Source organism: Echinops telfairi, unplaced genomic scaffold (assembly GCF_000313985.2).
Source record: "Echinops telfairi isolate 266 unplaced genomic scaffold, ASM31398v2 ScPeMD7_7457;HRSCAF=8495, whole genome shotgun sequence".
NCBI classification, from domain to species: Eukaryota; Metazoa; Chordata; class Mammalia; order Afrosoricida; family Tenrecidae; genus Echinops; species Echinops telfairi.
This window is the reverse complement of record NW_022111357.1, coordinates 22,206,446-22,216,364: the sequence shown is the minus strand read 5'-3', so window position 1 is coordinate 22,216,364 and position 9,919 is coordinate 22,206,446. Positions and strand designations below refer to the sequence as shown.

Sequence of the window (9,919 nt, the reverse complement as noted above, 5' to 3'; positions counted from 1 at the left end):
CCCGGGTCTCGCGCTTTGGACCCTGAGCCCCACTTCCTCCCACCAGCGGGTGGCCCCACTGAGCTTGTTGGGTGGGTGGGCGAGGGGGGGTGTCTCTGCCCGAATGCTCTCTTTGTGCTGGGGCGGCGGGTCCCGAGGGAAGGCTGTTGGGTGGGAGGTGCACTTGACCCTTGACATCTTGTCCCCCTGGCCTTTTCCTTGACTGGAAACATGGCTCCCTGCCGGGAGCCGTGGTGGACGTTGTTGGGACCTCGCTTGATCTTCCGCGGATGGGTGTGGAAGCCGTTCACCGGGCGTTCCAGCTGGGGGTGTAGGCGGGGCTTGAGGGATGCTTCAGCCACGGCCTTAGCGGTAGAAGCGGAAAAGAAAGGAGTTGTTGTTACAGAGCCCTGGCCGCGTGCTGGTAGCGTTCCCCATTTCCCTTTAAATCCCTCCAGCGATTTTTATTGGCTTGGATATTGACGATGCGAAAGCTTTTGCAAAGGACTGATGACAGTTACCCCAGGGAAGAAAGTAATTTGCCCCCGAGCAGGATGCAGTGACAACAGCTGTCTGGGGATCATTCGGTGTTATCAGACGCCGCCTCCGAGCTTCACCAATCTTTTATTTTTACCGCCGCCACCACCACCACCACCACCACCACCACCACCACGACGGGTATTAAGAGCTCCATTGGAGGAATCAATAAGCAGAGGCGCACACTTTCAGCACCTGCCCTCAGTGACCAGTCAAGTGAGGGTGGTAGAACCCGACACTTAGGTTATGATAAGGTATCTGCTCCGTGCAACAAAGGGCTACACTAGACACTCGCTGCGTGCAGAGTGCTGGGGTGGTGCTGAGCCACAGATTATGAGCTGTGGGTCTCTTTCTGAAGGTTGCAAGGCCCAGGTGAAAAACCGGTGGTAGATGTACATAGCATTTAAAACTTGCTAAGTAACTGTCCGTGACCTTGTCCAGGTGACCACACACCTTATGACTGTAGGCGTGGGTGAGGAGCCCTGGTGGCGCAGAAGGTCAGGTGCTGGACAGGCAGTTCAAATTCACCAGTTGCTTCTAAAGAGAAAGATGAGGCTGCCTGCTCCAGTAAAGATTTACAGTCCTGGAAATCCTGTACGCATGATAGGTCCAAATCAACTCAATGGCTGTGAGTTTTTGGAATGACAACCAAGGCTGTGTGGAGTTGTTTCTTGAGATGAGTATTGCCAGAACTGGGAGCCCTTAGATTCAACTGCCTGCGTGAGAGGTCTCTCTCAAGTATCCCCAGCAGTGGGCAAAAGACCGTCTTTGGGGAGAAAGGCTTTTGGGGGCTTCTACCAAAGTATGTGTGGGAAAAGCACGAGGGTTGCTGACTCCAGCCCCTGCAGCTGAGATAGAGAGTAGAACCTCGATAGGGTTTTTATTTTAAAATCTCATTAAAAAGTGTTACAGAGCAAACTAAGGGAGGGAGGGGGGTAGAGATAGAACTGTATCCTGGCCCACCAAGCCTCTAGAACAACATTCCTGCTGGGAGCAGCCAGTGTGCACTGAGAGGACCACAGGGTGGGATCCACCAGGAGACATGACATCACCTCACTGACCAACAGCATACTACATGACACAGTGCGGGAATTGTGCCTGGCCTGATCCCCACGCCGCACCCCCCCCCCCCCACACACACACACACAGACACATAGCGCAACAGAGTAGCAAGGGGAGCAAAGCAACAAAGTTTCCAAGGAATCCATCGGGGACAGACTTCAGACTCAGCAGGCAGGGCAGGGCTTGGCATAGCACTACTTCAGACCCGCTCAGAAAACACTCCAAAGGGTCAACAGTCAGGCCTGGAACTATTTACAGGCTTTTTTTTTTTACTTAATATGTCTGTCTATATAAGGTAGGCAGGATAAGCAATCCCCAGGGGAGAACCAGGGACCGCTTGTTCCCATGGTTCCAGGGGGACATGGGAGGGGAGAAAGGGAGTGGGGAGCCAACAAACTCAGGGACAAGGGAACAATAAGAGATCTAACATTGATGAGGAGGGAGTAGAATGCCTGGTGGGGTTTGATCAAGTGCATTGTAGTCGGGAGGAATGAAGTCGAGAGCCCAGTGAAGGCCAAACATGATAGTGGGACAGGAGGAAAGTAAAAGGAATTAGAGGCAAGAACTAGGAGATAAAAGAGATTTATAGAGATATAATTATAGGCATGTATATATGCAAATAATATATAATGATAAGCATATCGGTCAATGCACATGTATGTTAAGTATTAAGGTAGCAGATGGACATTTGAGCTCTACTCAAAGCCCTCCCTCAATGCAAGAACTCTTTGTTCTAATAACCTGTCATTCTCTGATGTTCACCTTCCTGACACGATTGCTAAAGACAAAATGGGTGCATAAGCAAATGTGAAGACAGCTGATGATGTCTGACTATTATGTCTATTAGACGATTTAGCATCTGGGGTCTTAAAGGATTGAAGTTATACAAGCGGCCATGTAGCAGGGAAGCAACAAAGCCCACATGGAAAAAGCACACCATCCTGTGTGATTATGAGGTGTCGATGGGAACCGGTATCAGGCATTGGAAGAGGCAAAATAAAGTCTTGTCGAGGCGAATGAGGAGGGTTGGAGTGGAGACCTATAGACAGTTGGACATCCCCTCACAAAAGGGTCACAAGGAAGGAACGAGTCAGCCAGGGTGCAGAATAGCATTGATGAAACACAGCATTCCTCTAGATAGTGGTTCTCAACCCTCCTAATGCCATGACTCTTTAATACAGTTCCTCATGTGGTGACCCTCCAACCATAAAATTACTTTTGTTGCTACTTCATAACTGTCATTTTGCTACTGTTATGAATTGGGCGATGCCTGTGAAAGGGGCATTCAACCCCTAAAGGGCCCCTGACCCATGGGTTGAGAACCGCTGCTCTAGTTCTTTAATCCTACCCCCACCCCCACCCCCACTATCATGACCCAGTTCTACCTTTCAGATCCGGCTAGACCAGAGCATGTACATTGGTATTGATAAAAGCCCTCGACACATGGAATCCAGGACAGTTAAACCCTTCAGGAACAGTAATGGGAGTAGCGATACCCTGAGGGTAGGGGAAGAAAGGGGGGAAACTGATCACAATGATCAACGTATTACCCCCACCCCCCACCCCCCAAAGGGGGACAGACAACAGAAACATAAGGGAGACAGTGGATAGTGTAACATAAGAAAATAATTTATCAAGGGTTCATGGGGGTGGGAGGGAGGGAAAAAAAGAGGAGCTGATACCAAGGGCTCAAGTAGAAAGAAAATGCTTTGAGAATGATGATGGCAACATATGCACAAGTGTAGTTGATACAGTTGATCTCTGGGTTGTTACAAGAGCTGTAAGAGCTCCCAACAAAATGATAAAGATTTAAAAAAAAAAAAAAAGTGTGTTGAAAGCAGAAAAGGCGCTCTCTGATTTTTAAAAAGATTCACTGAGGTAATTTGCATACCATTGTTAAAGGTACGAATCAGTAGATTCTTGGAGTTGTGCGGCTGTCACCTTTACTTCCAGAATATTGTTATCCCTGCGAAGAAACCCACCCTCCTCTCTCCCCCAGGTCTTGGCAAGCAATAATGGACATTTCATTTAAATGCTCTTGTATAATATGGGGCCTTTTGTGTTTGCTGCTTTTATGCTTGTTACCTTGACCGGCACTTCAGTCCTCTTTATGTCCTTGCACGGCTGTATACCACTTTTCCTTAGGTTGGTGGACTATTGGGCAGATTTCTACTGGTCACTGTTATACAAACTACTGTCATAAACTTCAATGTATTATTGTGAGATGACATGTTTTCAGTTTTCAGTTATGTTGAGCCATGCATGTACGAGTGGAATTTATTAGGCCTTATATTAATTCTATGCTTAACTTTTTTCTCCTCTTTATAGTTTTAATCATGAAGATCTACACACCCAAACATGCCAGTGCACCTTCTCTGGCACAGTTCAGTGACATTGATTACAGTTTCACCTTGTATTCCAGTGTCACTCTTTTTTGAAAATGTTCTTTTGCCATCAGCATAAATCTGTACCTCCCAAACAGAAAAGTCTGCCCTTTTGCTCTCTGTTTGTTTATTACATGTATATGAGATCATACAGTATTTGCCTTTTGTGACTGATAAATTTCTCTTCGCATAAGTTTCCGGGCTTATTCATATTGTGGCATGTATCAAAAGTTTGTTTCTCTTTCTGGCTGTGTAAGCTGTCGCATGTATGCACCACAGACGTTTGTCCACTCTGTTAGTGGGCATGTTGGTGGTTCCGTCTTTTGGCTCGTGTCAACAGTGCTTCAGGAAACACTGTTGCTTGTGCTCCTGCCGTCCCTTCTGGGTGTAAACGGAGGACTGGGATTGCTGGGATTGCTGGGTCATATAGGTAGTTCTTGGTTCAGCTTGTGTTCTGTTAAAACTCCTGTGGCTGTGCTGTTTTCCATGCCCTCAGCAACACCTGCTTTTTTGATACTTACAATCTAATGAGGATGAGGTCTCACTGCTTTGGGGTTTTGTTTTGCATCTACGTTGGCCTATTAACTGCAAGTTCAGCAGTTCGAAACCACCAGCCACCCTTCAGGAAAAAAGGGAGTCTTTTTACTCCCGTCAGAGTTACAGTCTCAGAAATATGGGCAGTTCTACTGTCTTAATAAGTCGCTATGAGTCAGAATCGACTGGAGTGATTTTCTTTTTTTTTCTTTTTTAACATTTTATTAGGGGCTCATACAACTGTTATCCCAATCCATACACACATCAATTTTGTAAAGCGCATTTGTACATCGTTTCTCAAAACATTTTCTCTCCATTTAAACACCCGACATTAGGTCCTCATTTTTCCCCTCCCTCCCCGCTCCCCCCTCCCGCATGAGCCCTTGATAGTTTATAAGTGGGTATTTTGTCATATCTTGCCCTGTCCGACGTCTCCCTTCACCCACTTTTCGGTTGTCTGTCCCCCAGGGAGGAGGTCACACACAGTTTATATGGAACTATTTCAGAGATATTTTCAAAGTTAAAATAGATCGTATCCACAGGATCAGTCATTGGTTCCCATTAGAATAAATTAGGTATGTGATATGTGGGAAAGCCCGTTATCTTTGCTGTTTCCATGGGTCATGGGGCACTTTTAGTTTAGTGCACAATAGGTCATTTCTATGCCTTCCTGGAATCCATGACGATGGGATCACACTGGCAGTTTGCCAATGCTCCAGTGTTGACGACTGTTGTGTAATGCCATTGTGGCCACTGTTACAGAGATTCATTTTCTAATCTGCCTCAGCCTATGCTTCTTTATCCCCAATAAAGTATTCACTAAAATGTCTTCCTCTTTGCACTACTGATTTGATTCTTTAGCTGTGTGACCGAGTTTGAATTAGTGGTTAGACCTGAAGTTTCTATTTCTACATCATTTGTTTTGTCTTTATTGTTGGGTCTTTATTGTGAGCCAGTCCCAACTCACGATGACTCCTTGTGCGACTGAGGAAACACGCCTGGCTTGTGCCATCCTCACCACGGAGAAGGTTGAGCCACTATTGCAGCCACGTGCCTGGCGATCATGGCCTTGCGGTCTTTTTCTGCCCTCTCCACGCATGATAGCCTTTTTGTGTGGGACTGGTCCCTCCTCATAGCATGTCCAAAGGAGTGGCATAAAGTCTTGCTGACCTCACTTCTAAAGGCTGTACCCAGCCCAAATCAGAATTCTTTGTTTTCCTGGTAGTCTATGGGAACTTCAGTATCCTCCAACAGCATAATTCAAAGGCATCAATGATGCTTCTTTTCTTATTCACATCACTTACTACTCCTTAATTAGTTTTAATAGAATTTCTTAGCTGATCATTCAACTCTCTTAGGTTGCCAATTATTTTTTAAACAGTACTCCTTTTCATTTTGACTGTTGCTATTTGCAACTTTTATCCCCCCCGCTAGTTTCTCCAGTTCTTTGCGATTTCCCCATGAAATATTTGTTAGCACAGTGTTGGCACTCACTGGATAGACCGGTTATCTTGGTTGTCTATTTTTGTTATATGAGGATTACTGTACTCTTGTTGAAACTTATTGGGGGTGAGGAGGAGGGTCGAGTTCAGGGGTTGTAGCACCCCAGCGTCAGTGATCTAATTGTCAGCATCCCGATGTAATAAAAGTTGTGGATTGGGCTAAATCTGAATTGAGACATGAATTTTTCATGAAGGCTTTTTAAAAAATAACTACCTATGATTAGTCTGTTCCTGATATTTGCTGCGTATTTCCCTTAAAAATTAAGTCAGTAATTCTCATTCATTGATGATTCCAAATAGATACTTGTTCACTGTATTTAGCTTTCCCCGGTATGATTTCCATACAGGTAGAGTACAGAGAGATGGATGAAAGCCTGGCCAACCTCTCAGAAGACGAATATTATTCAGAAGAAGAGAGAAATGCTAAAGCAGAGAAGGAAAAGAAGCTTCCGCCCCCGCCCCCCCAAGCACCGCCTGAGGAAGAAAATGAGAGTGAGCCGGAAGAACCGTCCGGTGAGTCGCAGTGGTCCGCCACAGCTCTGTTTTTGTCGGGTTACCCCTCCTCTTCTGGGATGCGTGTGCTTCAACTGGTGTTGGGTGAGTGCGCGCGCGAGAGATGCAGACATACATGTATACAGAGTTGGGTTGATACTCTTTTTGTGTGTGATGTGTCTATTATGAGGAAAGGAAAGGAGGAGGGGAAGGGTCGTGGCAGTGGAAGGCCGTTGACTAGAGGAGAACATGAACAATCAGAAAAAACATGCAGAACGCCAAATCCCGAGACCCAGACCTCTCAGGCACCGCTCTAACAACAGAATCTAGGTACGGATTGGTTCTGGCTAAATTAAGCATTTAGCACATGGTTAGATATTTGATGACAAAGCCTTCACAGCGTTGTGAGAAGTGTCTTTACCTGGTGGAGGAATGTAAAAATATACTTTGAAGTCAAAGGAAAAGTAAGTCCTAATAGTGATTGAGCCGCCCAGTCATAGGAATGGTATAAGAAACGCCATCAAGTGACTTTAAGATCTTTTCTGTAAGACATGGAAAGAAGATTGGACTCTGTGATCGTGGTTTCAGAGCTTCAGGCATTTTTAAAGAACCCTCATGAACGTTCAGGTTGAACCCTCGCTTTCTAAAGACATGGAGACCAAGCAAGAGCAAAATCCTCACACATTTTCCATATCATCTGCCCTCATAGAATTTCATCAGTTCTTCTTGATACCAAATGTTTACTAAGTACCTTTCCTTAATTTAATTTTTATATTTCCAATAACTACGGCTCATTTACTGCACCAGTTCTGTATCGTAAAACAAGCTACTTGTTTCAGATCATGTTTTAACTTTCATTGGTACCCAGATTGACATAATTCATTTGAGAAGTTGCATATATCAGTAGCTTTATTTCTTATATTTCTGTAGGTCACCAGAAGCTATTTGTTTTGTCATTAAAACCAACAAAAAGTGTCAATATTTTATTTGAGGATTAAAAAACAAAATGTCAATTAAAATGTATGCTTAGAACTTATCAAACAAAATCTGGCTAAAACAAAATCTTATGTTATAGTATCTATAATTAAGTATAATAAAGGAATATAGTTGAAAACATAGCTTAAAAATGTATTTTGGTGCCACTTCACTGTAAGAACCAGACTTTCTAAGACGAGTGGGTTTGTTAAACCTTTGTTAAAAGTAGCTTCTTGGGCAACTCCAGCATCCTTGGGAGATTTCTAGTTTCAATGGCACGTTACCTTTGGGACAAGCTACTTCTCTGTGTCTTGTAACAAGCTTTCTTTTTGTTGACTTTTGTTCTTCCTCCTGAGTGTTTACATCCAGCTCTCTCACCTCCTTCTGCCCTGTCTCTAGCCCTAGCATACGTGCTGTCTACTTTCTCCTTCCTTCCCGCCCTCTCTTTGTTCCTGCCTGCCTTCTCTCGTAGTTCAAGGTCCCTAAGGGTTCTCCAGTGACAAGCTGGTCTCAGACGGAAGGCTGCACCCTCTTTTCTGTGGGTCTGGTGGTGTCTCCTCTCACTGACTGATTTACTTACCCTCAGCGCCACTTTGGCACCTATACTTCCTAGATTCTCTGGAAGTTTTAAGTCACTTGGCCTTTGTTGTTTTCTTTCTTGTGAGAGAGTTAAGTTTTGTTTTGTTGTTTCATAAATGTCAGACACTTCCCACAAAAAGCAAATGTCCTAGAGAGAACGTAGGGTTGAGAGAACTGTCTTTAGTCTATTATTTTCTTGGTATTTTGTTCTAGTGCTCTATGAAGTAGTGCTGTAGTTTAAATAAATTGTCTTTGTTTGGGCTTCCGGGGGGTGGGTAGTTTGTTTTGTTTCTTAGGTTTTTTATATCTCAGTACTCAGAAATATGTTGATGATAGCAGACAAAACTTGATCTTATATTATTTGTGATAATGAACATCAAAATATTTTTCTTGAATAGAACTTTTTAAATTTCCTGAATTTTGGGGGATGCATTAAGGAATTACCTTGGAGTAGCAGTGGCAGCGCACTGTCTCACCAAGGTAAGCAGTAGATTGAACCCTGATGGTGAATTAATAAAGTATTACCAGGGGAGTTTAAGCATTTGTATACTGCCCAGGCTTCCAAATCTGTTGTCTTATCAAAACCAGTTCTTTTGCTTGAGTGTTTTCAGTCAAAAACTGGATTGAAGCATTGGCTCATGGGTCTTTTAAAAGCTTGAGAGAAGAGTTGATGTTTGTTGCTGTGGCTGTTGTTTTTTAAACTTGCCTTTTACTTTAAACCAATCATTTTAGGTAGAAAACAACAAGAAATTTACTCCCTTAAAATATGTAAGAGTTGCATACATTGTATGCTTGCCAACTTTTAAATTTAATTAGAAAATTGTACTTTGCCTTTCATGGTGTTATTGTATTTTAGACGGTTTTATTGTGCTTTAGGTGAAAGTTTCTATTTACAAATCAGATTTCCATTCAATAATTCTTACACACATTGTTCCGTGACCTTGGCTACAACCTCCGCATTCTGTTAGTGTCCCCCTATTTCTCCCTTGAGCTCCCTGTTTGCATGAATCAGGTTTTCCTGTCCCTTTCTGCCTTCACATCTCTTTTTTTAATTTTGGACAGATGTTACCCCTTTAGTTGACTGTTTTAAGGAGCACATTCCTCTTAGGGGTTTTGTTTATATTTTAGTTCTGTTACTTGGTGAAGAGGTGACCTTTGGGATTTGCTACAGTTCCGCATTAAAAGGGTGAAGTTAGGGTAATAATCTTGTACTTTCAGTCTTTGTCAGACCAATTAATTTGGCCTTTCGTATGAGTTTGAGTTTTGCCCTATAATTTCCTCCCATTAACTGGGATATTCCTTTGTGTCCCTGGCTACAATTGTCAATAGTGTAGCTGGGCACCATTTCCCCCTTTTACCTTCCAGCCAAAGGAGACTGGTTCTTGTGGGCCATTAGTCTTTGGACTAATTTCCTCTTTGAGTCTGCTTTCTTCACTCTCCTTTGTTTGCTCTTGTTAGAAAGAGACCAATAGTTGTATATTAGCTGGCTGTTCAGAATGTTTCAGACCCTAGAGGCTACTTTACCAAACTAGAATTTAAAACATTGTGTTCATATGCTGTATGGTGTCAATTGCTCTTGATGGTCTCCGAGCACAGTGTTAATCTTAAAAAGAAGAAAGTATTTTGAAAATATAAGATATGATAAAACCAGTGGGTCAAATAATGTGGAGAAAATTCCTCTGGAAGAATGCTGAGAGTTGGGGACTGAGCATGATAGTGGGACAGGAGGAGAATCAATGGAAATAGAGGAAAGAGCTGGGAGGCAAAGGGTATTTATAGAGCTCTCGATAAAGACATGTACATATACAAATATATTATATGAGGATGGGGAAATAGATCTATGAGCCTACATTTATAGATTTAGTATTAAGGTAG

The 9,919-nt window shown here is 43.4% G+C and overlaps 1 protein-coding gene across 4 annotated transcripts in view; it reads left to right on the top strand.

The window, feature by feature from the left end:
- The first annotated feature begins 6,349 nt into the window (after positions 1-6,349).
- Positions 6,350-9,919, top strand: part of KDM1A (lysine demethylase 1A) — a 48,960-nt gene continuing 45,390 nt past the window's right edge. For all 4 annotated transcript variants that reach the window (XM_045298746.1, XM_030888026.2, XM_045298745.1 and 1 more), the window contains exon 1: positions 6,350-6,511. In XM_045298746.1, coding sequence (XP_045154681.1) covers positions 6,361-6,511 — 151 coding nt within the window. In that variant the 5' untranslated portion in view covers positions 6,350-6,360. The remainder of the gene's footprint in view (positions 6,512-9,919) is intronic.